Source organism: Stegostoma tigrinum, chromosome 30 (assembly GCF_030684315.1).
Source record: "Stegostoma tigrinum isolate sSteTig4 chromosome 30, sSteTig4.hap1, whole genome shotgun sequence".
NCBI lineage: Eukaryota > Metazoa > Chordata > Chondrichthyes > Orectolobiformes > Stegostomatidae > Stegostoma > Stegostoma tigrinum.
The window spans coordinates 35,516,130-35,536,399 of NC_081383.1; the positions used below are offsets into that span (position 1 = coordinate 35,516,130).

At 40.5% G+C, this 20,270-nt stretch overlaps 1 protein-coding gene across 3 annotated transcripts in view; it reads right to left on the reverse strand.

Moving 5' to 3' along the window:
* Positions 1–20,270, reverse strand: part of kdm4b (lysine (K)-specific demethylase 4B) — a 453,216-nt gene that overhangs the window by 128,956 nt on the left and 303,990 nt on the right. For all 3 annotated transcript variants that reach the window (XM_048559767.2, XM_059638447.1, XM_059638448.1), the window contains exon 12: positions 13,079–13,199. In XM_048559767.2, coding sequence (XP_048415724.1) covers positions 13,079–13,199 — 121 coding nt within the window. The remainder of the gene's footprint in view (positions 1–13,078; positions 13,200–20,270) is intronic.

Consider the following 20,270-nt stretch of genomic DNA (forward strand, 5'->3'; position numbering starts at 1 on the left):
CAGTGTGGAGGAACAGCGGGATCTTGGTGTTCAAGTGCATAGCTCCCTCAAAGTTGTCACCAAAGTGGATAAGGTTGTTAAGAAAGCATATAGTGTTTTGGCTTTCACTAACAGGGGGATCGAGTTTAAGAGCCACGAGGTTATGCTGCAGCTCTACAAAGCCCTGGTGAGACCACACTTGGAATATTGTGTCCAGTTCTGGTCACCCTATTATAGGAAAGATGTGGAGGCTTTGGAGAGGGTACAAAGGAGGTTTACCAGGATGCTGCCTGGACTGGAGGGCTTGTCTTACGAGGAGAGGTTGACTGAGCTCGGACTTTTCTCTCTGGAGAGAAGGAGGAAGAGAGGTGACCTGATCGAGGTGTACAAGGTAATGAGAGGCATGGAGAGAGTCAATAGCCAGAGACTTTTCCCCAGGGCAGGATTGACTGCCACGAGGGGTCATAGTTTTAAGGCGTTAGGAGGAAGGTATAGAGGAGATGTCAGAGTGAGGTTCTTCACCCAGAGAGTTGAGTGCGTATGGAATAGTTTGCCAGTGGTAGTCGTGGAAGCGGAGTCATTAGTGACATTTAAGCAACTGCTGGGCATGCACATGGACAGCTGTGAATTGAGGGGAATGTAGGTGAGGTTATTTTATTTTTGGATTAGGATTATTCCATGGCACAACACCGTGGGCCGAACGGTCTGTACTGTGTTGTACTTTTCTATGTTCTATAAATAAGTTTCTTGCAGACAACTGACAAGCACCAATGAAAACACTGGCATGAAAAGGGCAAGGAATTAGAAGGGCAGTAACTAGGATTTGTTTACACCAGCAGTGTGATACTGAATACTAATTGGTGGTCAAAAGCTTAATACATTCATGAGAATGGACAATAACAGTTTGTCAGCTAATGCTCTATTGGATAAATTTTATTTTTCCGAAATTTACACAGACATACTGTTTAAATGCTAGTTCTGCATTACTCAACAGATCGGAACCTCAATAGATAAAAGATATTTCTGTAACTGACTGGCTCACTGTTGTAATGCAAGGGACAGAAGATGCTTTGTCAATGGATGAGTTACTGTTATATAATTATCATACCACGTGGACTCACAGCCTATGATCAGTTTGGAGAAAAAAAAAGGTCGGTCGGTCGGTCTCCATCATACTTTTCAGGTTTGAAAGTAGTGTGTTTCTCAAATTATAAATAAAGGTACTGTTTCTTCTTTCTATTCACCTGTTGCCTCTTTATCCCTCTACCCACATCCCAAGATGGATCCACTGCTTCATTCTTCGCACTGCAACAACATCTACAACTGAGCCACATTAAATTGAGAGGATGAATTCCCTCCTTGGATTGAAAGAAAACAGCTAGCTACATTGGGGAGAGAAAGCAGAGCGATAGATGAAAAACATCATTTAAACAAACTGCTTACAATTAGCAACATGATGCAACATAATGGATAGTAATGAAAAGAAATTGGTTTGTCAAATCAGAATGAAAGTTGAAAATCATTCATATCTCAAACAAAATGAACACTTCTCTAAAAATAAAAAAAGACAAATATTCATGTATTCAACAAAACACTGAAACGTTTAGGTGGCCCTGTCTATCAGGTAGTCATGAGGAGAACACTTTAGAGTCTGCTGCAAATCATATAGTCAGAAATTGCAATCTGTGTTTTGGCCTTTCTTTTTCACAAGTTACTTTAATGATGTATTTTTGCTCGTGATCCACATGCTACATCACGGTAACTCGTAATGATCAAACACTGATTGCTCTGATTACAGCAATTGCTACAGCAGGTTGTCGTACAGTTAAGTCCTAATTTTATTCCCACTTGAAAGAATAGTTTATTCATACAGTAACTCTGAGATGTGCACTCAAGTGTCTAAAACAGTCATTTTCAGTAAAATTTGTTTTATGTTTGCACTACCAGATAGAACCATTCAGCTCAACCCAGCTTCAGATAAACATATTAAACAGTTTACTCTTCAGCTGTCTTATTTCATACTGAGACAACAAATCTCTCGATCTGTGATTTCCCACCCCAGTAAATTTTATATTATTTTTAAGATGGTGCATATATTTTTCTACTTTTATACAATATTTAAACTTTAATATTCCAATTACTGAGTTTATTGCATATTTTAAGCACATCATTCAGCCAATCATAATGCCTCCTGAAGTGTGGGGAGATAATTGACTTCTCTGCTCCTCGGCTTTCTACAGTTCAACTTTGACTGAAAAGAAATTGAAAGGACACCCGCGCCTTGTGACCATTGTGACCATTTCTACATGGAACTACTCAAAATATCAACGCACATTCATTTCAAATCTCAGTTCCTCATGTAAAACATTTGCTGTCAACTATTCCACTGTGGACTAATATTCTTTGCTGTCGGTATCTAATACTATCACTTATATGACATTATCTTGTCAAGCAGCTTTAGGCCATGTCATATTCTGCATGTTTGGCATTATACTGAAGATTTCTGATACGCAGGCGGTGGGGACAGCGTAATCGTTAGCTCCCACAAAGAAAATGTCAGTGGTTGATCAGGTAATGACAGCAGCAGGCAGACAAATCTACATAGCTCAATTCAAACAGACAACATGCAGCACTGGCATGAGTGCTTCTCTACTGCAATAAGTAAATTATTTTAGAATTAATCCCAAATGTGACAGTTGAAGAGTGAATCTCTGGTACACTGAACGAAGATGAAGGCATAAATAATCCCAGAATTAACTAACTGTATGGTGATTCAAGAGATCTTGAAGTATTACTAGACTGGCCATCTTAAGATGAAACAGTCACTGACAAGCAAGTCAATGACATAAGTAAATAAAAAACTACATCAGTAAAGAGGGAGATTTAGGAGCCAGGTGAACGCCATGATGGACAGCTAGAGATTGTACTAAAACAAGGTAAAAAGCCTGTTCACTTCTCTCAGATCAACATTAACACTCATGCCTTTGAGGAAAGTTGCAGTTTCAAGCTGCAAGCTTCACATGATAAGGTGTGCGCATAAATTAGGATGGCACTTCAGTTCAATAACAAGACTGCGCTGTATGACAGGCAACATCTCTCAGTTGAAACAGTAAACAGAGACCCCAATATCCCTTCTGAGTAGGGCACAAGATCAGGTATTGAAAGCTAGTCTCAGTAATGGAGATTATGAAATTATTACTTAAATGCCTTTTGAAATAGCCTAGCAAGTGACTCAGTTCAAGGCAATTAGGGGTGGAGAACAAGTGCTGACTTTATCAGTGATGCCCACATCCCATGTAAGAGTAAGGTAAAATAAGAGATACCACAGCAGAATTCGAAGTAAAATGTGACTTCTTCCATGTCCTTTTGCCTTTGACCCTTCAAGCATCACCACTAAGAATAGATTACTCTAGGCATTTATTGTATTCTTTTTGTGGGAGCTTGCTGTGTGGAAATTGTCTGTCACACTACCTCTACTGACTAGAGTTCAAAAGTAAGACATTTTACACCATCCTAAGGATAGGAAAGACACTATCAAACACAAGTAGCTTTGCTTTGACACAAGTGATGCAGCTGAATGCAAATCTTGGCAAACCCACTGAAGCCAATCTCGACACCATCACCACCGTCTCTTTTTTTTAGTAAATCTGTAAAGTGGAATATTCTGTATTAGACAGAAATATAAAAAATGGCCTGATCTACCATTCAGCATTCAACTCAGCACCCTGTTCCCACTTTCACCCTATACCCTTTGATCTCTTTAGACCAAAGAACTACATCTAGTTCCTTATTGAAAATTTTCAACATTTTGGCCTCAACTGCTTTCTTTGGCAGAGGAGCCCATACTGAGAAGAAATTTCTCATCTCGGACCTAAATGGACTACACAGTATCCTTAGGCTGTGGTCTCTGGTTCTGGAATCCCTGGTCATCTGGAACATCCTGCCTGCATTTACCCTCTCTAGTTCAGTTAGAAATGCATAGATTTTTAAGACTCCCCACCCAATTCTTCTAAATTCCAGTGAACACAGGCCTAACCCATGCAGTCTGTCTTTATAGGTCAGTCCTACCATCCCAGGAATCACAAGTTTGAGAATATTGGAAGGATACGCTGCTAAAGCTCAGCATGGGAGAGGATTAAAGTGTGAAAGGAGAGATACATTCATTGACATTTTGACAATCTCGTGTGAATTTAAGAGTGTGAAGTAAACAGGTGGCTTTCCACAAGCAATGTTTTTTTTAATGTTACAAATAAACCTGAATGAACAGGATGACATTGTATACAGGATTCCAGCCAGGAGTATGCAGTCGACACTCCTGCTTTAATGAATCCATTGCTCCCTTGAGGCATCTGTCGTCTCTTTAGTTCACGTATAAAAATCCATCAAGATTACTGACAAACACCACAAGGGAGCTGAAAGGACAGCTCCATTAGCTGACAAGTAAGTGAAGCAAACAGAACTGAACTGTTATTGCATTAGGTAGACAGCAGTCACAACAGAATGCATTAAATTCAAATTAAACTTTTTGTTACTGTTCATTCCATCAAAACCTTTTCAGATGTCAGCAAGACCTTTATTGTTACTGTTGGAATACACAAAGAAAGTGCAACCCTAAAGGTTGAATCTAAGATTTATTCTGTTATAAGCTGTAAATGTTACTTATTTGTTACTTGTGATTTATTTAGGTACCAATTTTATCCATTTCAAAGACTATCACTTGCAAAATGACTCAGCTGAAGAAGGGTATACCGAACTCAAGGACAGGCTTCTGTAAATTAAGAGAGAAATAAGAGGTTGCTGTTTTCAATTTTCTTCCCATTCCTCAAATTTGCTATGCAAGTCACTTTACTTAACACAAGCATGACTGCCTGGTTCTGGAAAGTGATCCAAGAATTTTAATGAAAAAGAACACAGAATTAAGTAACTACAAAGTTACTAAGTTTTGCTTAAACATTCACACCAAGACTGGATGGGCTCACTGACAATTGGTTTTTCTACCTCTCCATTTGCACTTTGATTTGATATGAACAAAGTGAAGAAACAGTTTAAAAGACTGGTCATATAATGGATTTTAAAACATCATGCCAAGGAAGTAAGATTTGTTCTTGTGATATAAACTGTGATTTATACATATTTAAAACAAATTATTTACTGCCAGTTGGGTTTTGTTTCAGCAAGGGACCTCTTCATTAAAAACAAAACAAAACAAACTATGGTCTATCAAGCCAGGTTCCTGTCTGGCATCTGACTTGTCCAGTATTAACATCAGCCAGGGTTCCATTCTTTGCAGTGCACACGTCAAATTCTCTGGGCTAAGTCTCCCTCACAAATTAATGGTGGCTGCATGCCAAATGCCATTAATCATGAGCATGTTGACTAGGAAATTCAGAAGAAAAGAAACACCTTAGCTGGATTTACATTCTGAGGACGATAACCCATTGTTGGTGGTAAGCCCGTCTCCACTCAGCCGGCATGCCCGTTGATCTTTCATGCGACAACTCTTTAATTAGCATGCAGTGGAAAATCAGTGGCTGCAGCTTATTGAGAAGGAAAAAGAACTTGTACTGGAAATCTTCACCTTTGCAACGGTAAATTACAAATGAAGATAAATATAAGGTTGACATTTCTGCCATATATGCCAAAGTATCACAAACCGCATCATGTCTAAAGTGAATAATTGTGCTGCAATTATCAGGGATCTTCTTAAAATGTGTTTTTAACTTGCAAACAAAAATTAGTATATTTACTGATTCAGCTGTGTTGACGCCAACAGGACAGGTGGTCTCTGTCAGAGTTGCGGGTCGGCCAAGGAAATGGCGTACACCTAAAATCTGACTTGGGCCAGGCTGAAGGGCAACTGTGAAGGGATGAGGGGGGATTTGGGACGGACCCAAAGAGGAAGAGAATGGGATGGTGGAAGTAGATGGAAGGAAGAAAATCCTTGGGCAGGGTTCTTCAACTTGGACCATGACCGGAAAAAGGCACACGACCTACTAGTCTAGACACTGCAGGTTGGACAATGTTCCCTCCCAACACTCAGTAAATTACAACAGAAATAGGAAGAGGTCCTTATTTAAGTATTAAGGCTTTGAATAGACAATAGGCAGGCAATAATAGTGCAATTGTAAAATTATGATGGGAGTGGGTAGGTTGGCAGCAGGGAGAGTGCCAACACATGTTCTAACATATGGGTCTACCCAGCTCTTTCCCATCCACAAGCAGCCCATAAAAGTCAGCCCCAAGGGTTGCAAATCTCTGTCTTCTGCCTCACACAAAAGCCACCTTATCTCAGCTTTTCCATTCATTTGGAGAACATACTGGATTTCCCTCATATTTGCTACAGTACTTTAGGACTTATAATTAACAAATTTACAAATCAATGTGACAATCATTAATGCAAAACTGATCAATTTTTCCATCCCAGGTGACAATTTAAACCGTTCAATCTTACTCCTGTATGTAGTAAATTGTTGTTACAGACGCTAAAATACTTGGTTTTAATTATATTTTTCTTATTGTTCCTTTCACTCCTCTTTTTGCTCTCGATTTAAACTTCCTTTCCCTTACTCTTTTCATAAAAGGTTTGATTCCTTTTAACCGTCATCATCCAAACTTTCTTCTCAACCCTTTTTGTTGATTAAATATGGAGACAATGTTAACTCTATGAAAGAGGTCCTCATTGTGCTTTCAGTTGGCATTTTCTGCAATTTGCAGAATGAATTATGTTCGAACTGTAGTTTGCTTGCAGAAGGTGAACTAACGGCACATACCGCAAAATGTCCCACCACAGCAACGGTTGAACAATTATCTCTGTGGGGTAGCGGAAGATTTGGGGCCAGTTTCTAATCAAGATTAAGGCAGAACACTGGAAGAATGTAAAATTAAGTACCAAATTTAAGAATTGGCTTGAAAACTTACCATAGTGTAAGTATATGATTATCAATCATTTGATTTTAAAGGGAACACAAATGTATGAAGAAAGAATAGAATTAATATTTTTTTCAACGTTTGTCATTGGTATGTTCGGAATGCCTGAATGTCTCCTTTAGTGAAGTACTTTTTAAGAAATTACCCTCCAGCTGTATCAAAAGGATTTATTTGAATATTGCTAATTTCTATTTTTATTGCATAAAGGGCATTACAAGGCTGCAATGGGGGCAGTAATGTGGCAAGCTAACATCCTGAGTTTAAAAATAACTAAGTTAAATAATAATTAAAAGGAAAAATGAATGATCAGCAACAGAACGAATGGAAGGCAAACAGTAAACTATTCTAACCTGGAACCTGATAAATAGGAAGAAAAAGAAAACATGAGGCAAGACAAAATTAAAACAAAGGAAAAAAGAAACAGGAGTTTCTTTATGAACAGCAGATAATGCCCCAATGCACACTTATAAACTGCCGCAGCCGTGCTCCTCTTCTAAAGGTCAACTTTAACATGGCAATAGGTTACTAACCTGTTGACTGAGAAGGGACAAAAAAGCTCTCACTGGGAAATCTCTCCTTTGCATTGGCAGATCAATACGAGAAAGCTGACATTTCCACTACACATGCCATTGAATCACAAAATGCATGATGTCTAAAGTTAGTAAGCATGCTGTGATTATCTGGGGAACTTTTTTTATTGAGTTAATATACTTCAGCTGCTGGCTGAAGAAACTAGTTCAAGGTTCCTGTACAATTCTTCTGGGATACCGATAACTTGACAAATATTGAGGCAATAAACCTTATTTTTGACAAACTTTTTTTTAGAAGAAAGATTGTGTAAGGCATGTATTTGCAGTTCAGGAAATTAATCAGCTTAATTGTACTCCACTAAATATAGCTCATCACTATTAACCTGAGTGTTGTGCCAAATTTCTTTATGATAAGATCACACCACTGAGGGTGCACTGCAAAAACTTTGAAATGTATGCATAAAACATTCATTAGTCAATCGCTCACATACAGATCTTTATACTTCCAAATTCCTGTAATGCAATGTCAACTTTGGGGTTTATAAAGGTAAAGAATCTCAAATGTTAATTGCTTTGTAAATGAAAGACTGCCCATCAAGCACAGCTGAATGTTATAATGGAACAATACTGTTCTGACATATTCAGTTTAATTTATGCATTTGTGGCTCATTAGTTCAAGTATTAATTTTTCCCAAGAATGACACTAGGATTTTTCAAATCTTTGTCATAGATCCTAAATAGCCTTATTATTTAAAAAGTTCACCTGCAATGAAATCAGGACATGCTTTACATTAATTTTCATGACAACCGACTTCTACACTCTACTTAACTGTAGAAAGTGCAGCACCAGAAGGAATAAGGGAGCTAGTACATTGGGCACAAGTTTGAACAGAATACTGGGAACAGCATTAACATGCTGTTATTTGTGAATGGCAGCACAGTATGGCATTTCGAATTGTGGGATTGCACAAATGCACTTTGTCATCCACTTTTTTGCTACAGATGAAATGCTATATTCATTAGTTTCCTTTAAATTCAAATCTGGGTCTACATCTCAGTCCTCTTGAAATCATGGATTTGTACATCTTTCACCGGGCCACTGAAAATCCGAACTACATCAAGTGATACAGTGTGAAATTCAACTTTGGTAGGAATATAAAAATGATGGTATATAGCTCAATTTTCTTTTCCCTTCAGTTGAACAAAGTCAGGCAAGTATAACTGCATTCATTTCAGTTGAGAAATGATGGGAACTGCAGATGCTGGAGAATCCAAGATAACGAAGTGTGAAGCTGGTTGAACACAGCAGACCAAGCAGCATTTTAGGAGCACAAAAGCTGACGTTTCGGGCCTAGACCCTTCATCCTCTCTGAAGGAGGGTCTAGGCCCGAAACGTCAGCTTTTGAGCACCTAAGATGTTGCTTGGCCTGCTGTGTTCATCCAGCTTCACACTTCGTTATCTTTCATTCCAGTTGATACTGGTTAGATAAAAAGGTGTGAGATTCATGTGTTATTCTTTTAAAAAAAGAATTTAGAATTCAAACCAGTGGCCATTGGCTGTTGATATTTTAAACAAAGAAGTGGTTGATATTAGTTAGGTCAGTCTTTCCAGAACTGCAACTTTAAAACTTCTATATGGCAGAGAGAATAGATTACTGGTGTTACTGCTAACACTAAACCTCATAAGCCTTCCCTCCCATTTTTGTATCAGCAGCAAATCTGGATGCATTACACTCTGCCCTCTCCCCCAAGTCATCAGTATATTCAGTAAATAATCTAGGATTGATTGTTGTGGCACTTGACTAGTTACTTCTTTCCAAACTGAAAAAGACCCAATAATCCTGTCTCTGCCCTCTGTGTTAACTAATCCTCAATCCTCAAATACCTCTTATGTAGCACCTTATGTAGCCTTCCATAAATTCAAAAGCACTGCATCTATCAGAGATAACACAGTGTAGAGCTGGAGGAACACAGGAGGTCAGGCAGCAGAGGAGCAGGAAAGCTGACGTTTAGGATTGAGGCCCTTCTTCAGAAAGTCTATCAGAAAATGTATCTATCAGCTTGTTTTTACCAATTCTGCTACACACTTAAAGAACTCTAAGCAAACTCATCAAACATGATTTCCTTTCCACAAAAGCATGTCAACTCAGTTTGATTTCATCAATCTTTTCCAAATGTCCTGCTATTTCTTCCCTAATAATGGACTCAAGCAATTTTCTATTGACACGTCAGCCTAACTGGCCTGTAATTTCCTTCTTGAACAGAGGCATCACATTGGCAGATTTCCAATCCAATGGAAACATTCTAGAATCCAGTAAATTCTGGAATATTTGGATGAATGCTGCCATTATCATTACAGCTAGACTCTTTAAAACCCTTGGGTGCAGGTGATTGGATCTTGGTGACTTGTTGGTCTTCAGTCCCATTAATTTATCATATACCTAGACTCCTGAGATTGTTTTAAGAAGTTCCTTCCCATTAGCACTTTAATTTAAATTATCTGTCATTTTCTTGTCACATCTACCATAGGTCTCAAACTCACTTTAGCTGCTCATTCACTTTGATATTTCAAACAAATCTCTTGCTGATTTTACATTTCTTGTCAATTTACTTTCAGAATCAATCTTGTCCCTTTCCATTCATTTTTCAGTCATCCAATGTTGGTTCCGAATATTTCCCAAACCTCCAGCTTATCACTAGTTTTCACCTTTTGCCGTAGCTTAGATTTTGATTGGATACTCTCCTTCAGCATCTCTGTCAACCACAGGACATTCATCCATCTCATTCAGTCCTTTGCATTGGTTTGAATAATTTTTCCTGACAGTATGATGCGTCTGCTTAAAAGTCTGCCACTCCTCAACTATTCACCTTCTCCTTAGTCCACTTCCCCAGCATCTCCATCCTGCAACAATGCATTCCTCATTTCTTGAAAGTGCCTTTATTTAAGGATACTGGCTTAAAGACTAGAGTTGCTACATGTGGCACTGCAGGAGACCCATGATGGACCATGTGGTATACTGCATCCATTGTACCCGGTGTGGCTTCCTCTACATTGGGGAAACCAAGCAGAAGCTTGGGGACCGCTTTGCAGAACACCTCCGCTCGGTTCGCAATAAACAACTGCACTTCCCAGTCGCAAACCATTTCCACTCCCCCTCCCATTCTTTAGATGACATTTCCATCATGGGCCTCCTGCAGTGCCACAACGAGGCCACCCGAAGGTTGCAGGAACAGCAACTCACATTCCGCTTGGGAACCCTGCAGCCCAATGGTATCAATGTGGACTTCACCAGCTTCAAAATCTCCCCTTCCCCCACCGCATCCCTAAACCAGCCCAGTTCGTCCCCTCCCCCCTCTGCACCACACAACCAGCCCAGCTCTTCCCCTCCACCCACTGCATCCCAAAACCAGTCCAACCTGTCTCTGCCTCCCTAACCTGTTCTTCCTCTCACCCATCCCTTCCTCCCACCCCAAGCCGCACCTCCACCTCCTACCTACTAACCTCATCCCACCTCCTTGACCTGTCTGTCTTCCCTGGACTGACCTATCCCCTCCCTACCTCCCCACCTATACTCTCCTCTCCACCTATCTTCTTTTCTCTCCATCTTCGATCCACCTCCCCCTCTCTCCCTATTTATTCCAGAACCCTCCCCCCATCCCCCTCTCTGATGAAGGGTCTAGGCCCGAAACGTCAGCTTTTGTGCTCCTGAGATGCTGCTGGGCCTGCTGTGTTCATCCAGCCTCACATTTTATGATTTCCAGCAATTGTGTTTCCAGCCTTAAATTTTGACATTTTACCAGGATTACTTATTGAGGTTCCAACATCTGCTGTACTCTTTTACTTGTATATTTCCTGCCCCCTTCCTATCACACTTGTTTGCTCCTTCATTATCCTGGGCCTCTGCACTCTCATGCCTTATTGATTTTTTAAAAAATCTTCCTTCAAATGAATCCTCTGACCCTAATTAACCAGTTTTTAGTGTTATCTACAGCCCTAGTAATACGATTTGTCAGGACATAGGTCCCAGCATGGCTCAAATGAAGTCCACTGCAATGGAACAGCTCTCTTTCCCATGTACTACTGACCAATGGCTTCCTATTTCTTTCATAACTATCTGTGAGCCATGCATTTAGTTCTTTAGTCTTACATAGCCTACACAATTTGCACATGGATCAATTAGAAATCCTGAGACTACCATCTTTGTAATAAAATCCTGAGAATACCACCTGTGTAATTTAATCTACCTACATTATTGGTACCTACTTGGACCACAATTATGGATCCTTCCCCTCTACTTCAAGCTCTTGTCCAGTCCAGAAGAAACATTTTTAATCTTGGCATCAGGCAAACTTCCAACTCTAACTTTGCTGCAGAGAACAGAATCCATCCCCTAAGTCTGCTATCCTCTATTACCTCCACATTTCTCTTCTCTCCCCTGCCACTGGGGCACAGGGCTTTGGTCAGTTTCCTCTTTCACCCCGCAGCTCGCATCCTCAACATCAGAAGCAAGAACTTCATGTCTCCTAGAGAAGGACATTGACTTAGCCTCCTCCAAAAGACAGCCCAGGGTCCCAATAATCTGCCTCACTCGTAAACAAATCATCCTATTCCTGGCCGTGATTAAATTTAACATAATTAATCTAAGTGGGTGGTTGTGTCCTGAAACAGTGACGAGTTAACCGCTCCCCCTCTTTAATGTGTTACAGGGTCTACAGCTCAGATTCCTACTCATCAGGTCTGAGCCAAAGTTCCTCAAGCTGTTAACACTTGCTTCAGATGTGGTCATCTTGGATTGTGCTGGAGTCCAGCAGTTCCTACATATTACAGCTGCTTCACTTCACCTGTTTAGCCTCTCAATTCTATTTGATTAATTAATTGGGTGTTAAATAGCTTAAAAACTAATTTTCCAAATGCAGTCTTCAACTGTAATATTGTCTCCTGATTTAAGCCATTTAGCCAATCAAGAAAAACATGCAAGAAATACCCACCAATCACATCCTTGGTCTTCCTGTGATGTCACACTTTGGTTCTGACAGTTCAAACAGACTGGAGGGGCTCCACGCTGCTGGATTTTAATTGTTCATAATGACTGCCTTTCTAACAAACATCAGTCTGCTCTCCCCATCGGCTTCACCAGTGATGCCGATTTGCTGCACGCTTGTTCCTATCACCTCTCAGTCAGAATACTATACTCTTTCCTCAGGCATTTTCATCTATAAAAGATTAATTGTTTCATTCATTTGCTGCTTTGGGACCTAGCTGTGCCCTAAACAGCAGTTTCATTTATCTAAAAAACAGCAGCATGTGTACTGCAGAAGTAATTAAATGGTTGTGAAAAAAATTGAAATCCCCTGAAGATGTGTCAAATGTTATTGAGTCTCTTCATACAGTCACCTCCTCTACTTCAATCTTTACCAATTTTTTAAATCACGCTCTAAATAACCTTGTGTTTTTTTGTTACTGAGCCTGCTTCACTATTGCTTTGCACTGTAGCCGATGGCTATTTACCTTGGGTTTTCAAGATAAAACAGTATGCAAGCTTCAGTTTCATGGCAACACTTTCTAATTGAGTACAGCATGTTAAAAAGCTCGTGTTGAAATTTTTATTCCCTTGGAAGAGAGCCAGAAGAAATTCACCTACCCTCATCACTGGATGTTTCCAGTTTGACAACAGACAATGGAGACCTAGCTGGGGGCTTGCTGAAGGGATGGCGCCGACTCTTTGTGATCTCTTTTTTCAACTTTGGATAATCTGGGGGCACCTGTAAAACACAATCAAAATCAGGCAGAAAAATTACATAACATGCAGCAATTAAAATGCCTAGATTTCTGCTCAATGGTTAAGTAACAAAACACAGAGCCACACTGTAAAAGGTCATATTGTTCTATCTCTCTGCTGCATTAGGATAGATATGATTGAGGCAGACGTTCTCATGTGAACCTAGACAGTGTGACATGATTTGACAACACATGCCCTTTTTTAGCTCAGTGTTCACATATTCATTTTCCTACATGCTTCCTCAACAAAAAGTGAGATGGGGATCCGAAACCAAACGTTGTGCACCTGACTGTAAACACACTGACTTATGTCAGTAGCTTTATCCAGGACCATTCTGGTCACTATCATAGTATGCTGTGTATTTAGTCACTGAGCTACTCTGGCAGCTACGTTAACCAATGATTTTCAACACTTTTCTTTCATGCAAGTATCAGTTCCAAAGTTGATCGATTTAAAGCATCCACTAATATTTATAAATGGCCTTCATTAACTGGTATTAATGCAAAAAGTCTTAATTTAAACTATTGCTAGTATAGTAACTGACAAGTGCTGTATTGCAGTTTTTGCTTTATCCCACTAAGGCCATACTCAGCCATGCCAGATAGACTGGTTTCACTTTGTTTCTCATACAAATACATCTGAACAAAGTATTGCAGTTTCGGCTTCTAAAACAAGTGTAAACTTTGATTATTATAAATCTTGTGCATAAGGCACACGAGATACAATTTATAAACTGAAATTAAAATCAGAAGGCAATAAACAGCACAGTCATTATAGTGACGTGCAATCCCAAAGACCATTAGATTATTCTGTACCATAAACTGGTCACCATAAATTAGAATTCAAATCAGATTATGCATGTCACTAGAAAGCACCAGGTTTAGTTCATCTCAAAAGGTTATGGCCTTTTCATTTCAAAAGGACTTCTGATGAATGTTCATCAACCTAAAACATTAGAGATAACACAGTGTGAAGCTGGATAAACACAGCAGACCAAGCAGCAGAGGAGTAGGAAAGCTCGACGTTTCGGGTTGGGACCCTTCTTCAGAAAAAGGCTTGGCCCAGTGTTCATCCAGCTTCACACCGTGTTATCTCAGATTCTCCAGCATCAGCAGTTCCTGCTATCTCTGTGACAATCTAAAACATTACATTTGTTTCTTTCTCCATAGATGTTGCCAGACTACAGCATTTCCAGCTTTTATTATGCCTATATAGATATTGACCTTTGGACTTGCAATTCATTTTACAAACAGGGATGTGCGTTCTGCACAAAATGTGCTGGATATTAGAAAGCACAACAAAGATCTAGGGTTGTAACTCTATCATGTTATTGAATTCTTTCAGAGACATAAATACCTACAACAGCGAACTTGTGGATGGGGTGGATGTGGTTTTGTGGTGACATAGAGGCAATATCGCTCCATTGGCAATTTAGAACCCTAGGTTACTATTCCTACAACAAGGATTTGAAACAATCCACCGCAGCTGATGGAATCTGGAATTCATTAAATAGAGATAGAAATACAAATATAAAACTAGCTTAATACCAACTATGGCAAGTTTCAAACCATACTAGTTCACAAATGCCTTTTAGGAATAAAACTGCTGCTCTTATCTGATCTCACATACTTGTAACTCCAGACCCACAGCAATGTCATTGATTCTTACCAGCATGGGAAATTAGGGACAGGCAATTAATATTGGCCATGTCAACAATGCTCAGTGAACAAATTTGAAAATAAAAAGGATGCAATAAGTTCCATCCTCTACCAGCTAAAATAAATGCTACCCAGTGTAGTCCCATTCATCAACTGTTAGCCTATATCCTGAAGGTTACATCACCAGAAAGTGACAGAAAGGGTGGACAAGTGGCACATGAAATTTAGTCAGAGAAATGTGACGTGATTAATTTTGATAGAATGCAGCAAGTCAATATAAAATAAAAGAAACATTTCTAAAGGACATGTAGGAACAGAAGGGCCTGAGCACACATGTGTAAAGATCATTACAGGTGACATATCAGGTTGGGAGTGTGGTTAATAATGCATATAATATCCAGAGTTTAATGGGTAGAGGTTTAGAGCACTAAAACCTAGAGATTACATTAAATTATTGTTTTATGTCATTTTAAAGTATTAGTCTTGTGTCAGGGTACATTTTCAGAAGAATGTGAAGGCTTTAAGCGAGGTACAAAACAGAGAGGCAAGAAACAAAATCCAGGGATGAGGAAGTTCAGTTACTTAGATAACATTCGTTATTAAGGGGGAGGTGATAGCAAAGTGGCAACATCAGTGGATAAGTAACCCAAAGGCCCAGGCTAATGTTCGATAAATGGACAAATATGAGTCAGAAGCCCCTTGAACCTATTCCATCATGGCTGATCCGATTGTAACTTCAATTCTCACCTCGCCCGATAACCTTTCAACAGTTTGCTTATGAAGCATCTATTCACCTGTGAGAAAAATATTACTGGACTTAGCTTTCACCACCTTTACAGGGAAAGAGTTCCATAGACTCACGACCCTCAGAGGGGGGGGGAAAAAAATTCACTTAACTACTGATTTAACTGAACAAACCCTGATTGTAATAATTACCTTAGTCTAGATTCTCATAATCCACATCTCTACATATACTCCACCAAGACCCTTCAGGATTTTGTCCCAATAAAGTCATCTCTTAGTCATCTAAATGCCAAAAGAATACAAAAAACACAGGCTATCCAGCCTTTCCTGCCCATTCCAGATAATAGTTTAATGAACCTTCTGAGCTGGCTCCAAAGGATTTAAGTTTTTCTTTAAACAAGGTAACCAATAACTGTGCACAGTACACCAAACGTGGTTTCTTCAGTGGCCTGTATAATGGAAACATGGCCTTCATACTTGTGTGTTCAATTCCCTTGATGATGAATGGTTTCAAATTAGCTTTCCTAATTACTCGCCATACCTGCATACTAATCTTTTGCAATTCACACACAAGGTAACCCTGATCCTGCTGCATCTTAGAGCTCTGCAATCTCTATTTAGATAACATGTTTTTAAAAAAATTCTTCCTGTGAAAGTAGGCAACTTCACAGTTCTTACATCATTCATCTTCGCCCACTGACTAAAGCTGGCAATACAAGTTTAAGAGATAACAAAGTGTGAAGCTGGATGAACACAGCAGGCCAAGCAGCATCTCAGGAGCACAAAAGCTGATGTTTCGGGCCTAGGCCCTTCATCAGAAAAGGGGGATGGGGAGAGGGTTCTGAAATAAATAGGGAGAGACGGGGAGGCAGACCGAAGATGGATAGAGGAGATGATAGGTGGGGAGGAGAGCATAGGTGGGGAGGTAGGGAGGGAATAGGTCAGTCCGGGGAGGACAAGAGTGTTGCAGTGGGAGAGACACTCCCTGGGGTTGGTTTGGAGGGAGGAGGGTAACTTCTTAATGTTAGGCATCCCTGGAAGACGCTTTGCAGTGAGGTTAAAATTGTGATCAGAGATAATCGAAACTGCAGATGCTGGAGAATCTGAGATAACAAACTGTGAAGCTGGATGAACACAGCAGGCCAAGCAGCATCTCAGGAGCTCAAAAGCTGACGTTTCAGGCCTGGACCCTTCATCAGAGAGGGGGATGGGGAGAGGGTTCTGAAATAAATGGCGGGGGGAGGCGGACCGAAACTGGATAGGGGAGAAGATAGGTGGAGAGGAGAGCATAGGTGGGGAGGAAGGGAGGGGATAGGTCAATCCCTCTGCAACTCTCTTGTCCTCCCCGGACTGACTGCATTCATTCCAGTTGAGAGATGATGGGAACTGCAGATGCTGGAGAATCCAAGATAACAAAATGTGAAGCTGGATGAACACTGCAGGCCAAGCAGCATCTTAGAAGCACAAAAGCTGACGTTTCGGGTCTAGACCCTTCATCCTCTCTGAAGGAGGGTCTAGGCCCGAAACGTCAGCTTCTGTGCTCCTAAGATGCTGCTTGGCCTGCCGTGTTCATACAAGTTTATGATTTTGTGACGTCTTCACAACTTTTCTCACTTTTCTTTGTCTCATCAGAAAATTTGGTAACCCCCTTTGTTCAGTCATCCAAATCATCATATAAATTGTAAATGGCTGATGTCCCAACACACATGCATGTGGCACACCACTCGTACCACCTTGCAAACCTGAAAAAGTCCCTTTTACACCTCTCTCTGTTTCTTATTAGCCAGCCAATCTCATTCTTAAGCCAACGTGCTAAACCTTACACCACGAGCACTTATTTTCTACAATCATGTTTAATGCGGCACCTTGTTAAATGCTTTCTGGAAATCAAAATTTGGCATCTCCAATGATTCTGCTTAAGCTACAACACATTATCATCTCAAAAAACTATGGTCAAGCATTATTTCTCTTGCATAAAGCCATGCTAACTCTGCCTGATTACCTTGAGCTTGTCCAAGTACCTTGCTAAAATATCTTTGATAATGTCTCCTAAAAGTTATCCTACGATAGACGTTGAGCCAAGTGGCCTGTAGTTTCCTGTCCACGTCCCTTTTTGAATAAAGGAGCTACATTCACTACCTTCCAATCTAACTAAGCCATCCCCAAATCAAGATATTAGTAACTTCCTCAATTTATTAACATGAAGCCTATCAGTGCATAGGCACTTGACAGCCTACAGCTCCAATCATTTACTCAGCATCACTACTCTGGTGATCACAATTTTTCTGAGTTCTTTCTTCTCTTTCATTTCACAATTTATTGCTGCTTCTGGGATGTTATATGTTACTCTATAGTGAAATGGGATACCAAACACCTGCTCATCCATGTCCTGGTGACATGGGCTCAAATCTCATGGGCAAGCGATGGAATTTGGAGTCAATTAAGTCTTGAATTGAAGTTAGTTTCAGTAATGGTGACTGTGAAACTGTTGTCATAAAAAGCTTCCGAGATCACAAATTTCCTTCAGTCATGTGGCTAAAATTCCGGTTTGGGCTGATAAATAGCAAACAATATGTGCCACATGCATGCCAGGCAATGACCACCGTCAACCAAAGAGAATCTAACACTCTCCTGTTGATATTTAAATCAGCTTTACAATTCCTGACTTCGTCAAACAACATTGTGGGGAGCTTATCATTGACCAGAAATTCCTTTGTCAATACATATCAAAACCTGAGACCCTAACTAATAGAAAAAGGACCACTATGTGCAAGCTTCCCCTCTGATTTGAATCATATTGCCATCCTTGCATTGTTGCTTTTTAAAAATCCTAGAATCCATTCCATAATAACACATTAGGTGTACCTATACCAAATGGATTGCTGTATTTGAAAGTGGTGGCTCACTATCAACTTCTCAAGTACAAGTGGGGCCTATCCAATAATGTCCACATCCTGCAAACAAACAAATAAAAAGATTGCTGAGAAAGGACACATTGTCAAAGCATTTCATTTTGCACTCATCAGGATAATTCACAAAAAATACCAGCATGAGAGGAAAAGCACATTTAAACTGTATTTGATGTGGGGAGACGAAAGACCATAAGACACAGGAGTGGAAGTAAGGCCATTCGGCCCATTGAGTCCACTCCGCCATTTAAATCATGGCTGATGGGCATTTCAACTCCACTTCCCTGCACTCTCCCCGTAGCCCTTGATTCCTTTTGAGATCAAGAATGTGTCGATCTCTGCCTTGAAGGCATCCAATGTCCCGGCCTCCGCTGCACTCTGCGGCAATGAATTCCACAAGCCCACCACTCTCTGGCTGAAGAAATGTCGTCTCATTTCAGTTTTAAATTTACCCCCTGTAATTTTAAGGCTGTGCCCACGGGTCCTAGTCTCCCCGCCTAACGGAAACAACTTCCTAGCGTCCACCCCTTCTAAACCATACATTATCTTGTAAAGAGTGCTGATTGTCAAGTATACTCTGTTGGTAAAGGTATTATCGTTGTAAAATCATTACCTGGATTATTATAAGCTGATTGCCAAGTTTCATTTCAATTTTAAACCAGGCTGGTTGACTGTGGTCAATTTGGTTAAACTTGGCTAGCAAGATTGAACTCTATGCTATAACCATTTTGTTCCCCGATTCCTTTACCCTATGCTTCATCTAACAAAAGAAAGCATTCTGTAATCCTTCTTCATCACCGAGCACGAACTTTTCTTGTTAGAACAATAAATGTATGATAATTTTCTTCCAAAGAAAACAAATGAATGTCCATGACCCCAACAAAGAAAACTGCAGGATAGCATTTCACTTTTAAAAATTTTAATGCAGCAAACAAACTAAAATGTATAAGATTCAAACATTGACCTGCAGCCTATCAAATGTCCCAGCCAAGGTTATTATTTGCAAGGTACAAATCTCCAAATCCTCTTTCACACCACAGTAGTCCTGATTGTACAGAATCTCCAAAGACTCCTTTTCTAACCTCAAAACACTCTGGTAGGTTACAGCAACACAAACAGTTGTAATGGGTCTTGTCCAAACCACAATCCCTTGTTCTTCCCGTCTTCAGGTATCTGCTGTTTCAAACCTGTATGAAACCTATAACCTTCCCCTGCAACCGCAGGAAATGCTACACTTGTCCCCACACCTCCTCCCTCACCCCCATCCCAGGCCCCAAGATGACATTCCACATTAAGCAGAGGTTCACCTGCACATCTGCCAATGTGGTATACTGCATCCACTGTACCCGGTGCGGCTTTCTCTACATTGGGGAAACCAAGCGGAGGCTTGGGGACCGCTTTGCAGAACACCTCCGCTCAGTTCGCAACAAACAACTGCACCTCCCAGTCGCAAACCATTTCCACTCCCCCTCCCATTCTCTTGATGACATGTCCATCATGGGCCTCCTGCACTGCCACAATGATGCCACCCGAAGGTTGCAGGAACAGCAACTCATATTCCGCCTGGGAACCCTGCAGCCATATGGTATCAATGTGGACTTCACCAGTTTCAAAATCTCCCCTTCCCCCACTGCATCCCTCAACCAGCCCAGTTCATCCCCTCCCCCCACTGCACCACACAACCAGCCCAGCTCTTCCCCCCCACCCACTGCATCCCAAAACCAGTCCAACCTGTCTCTGCCT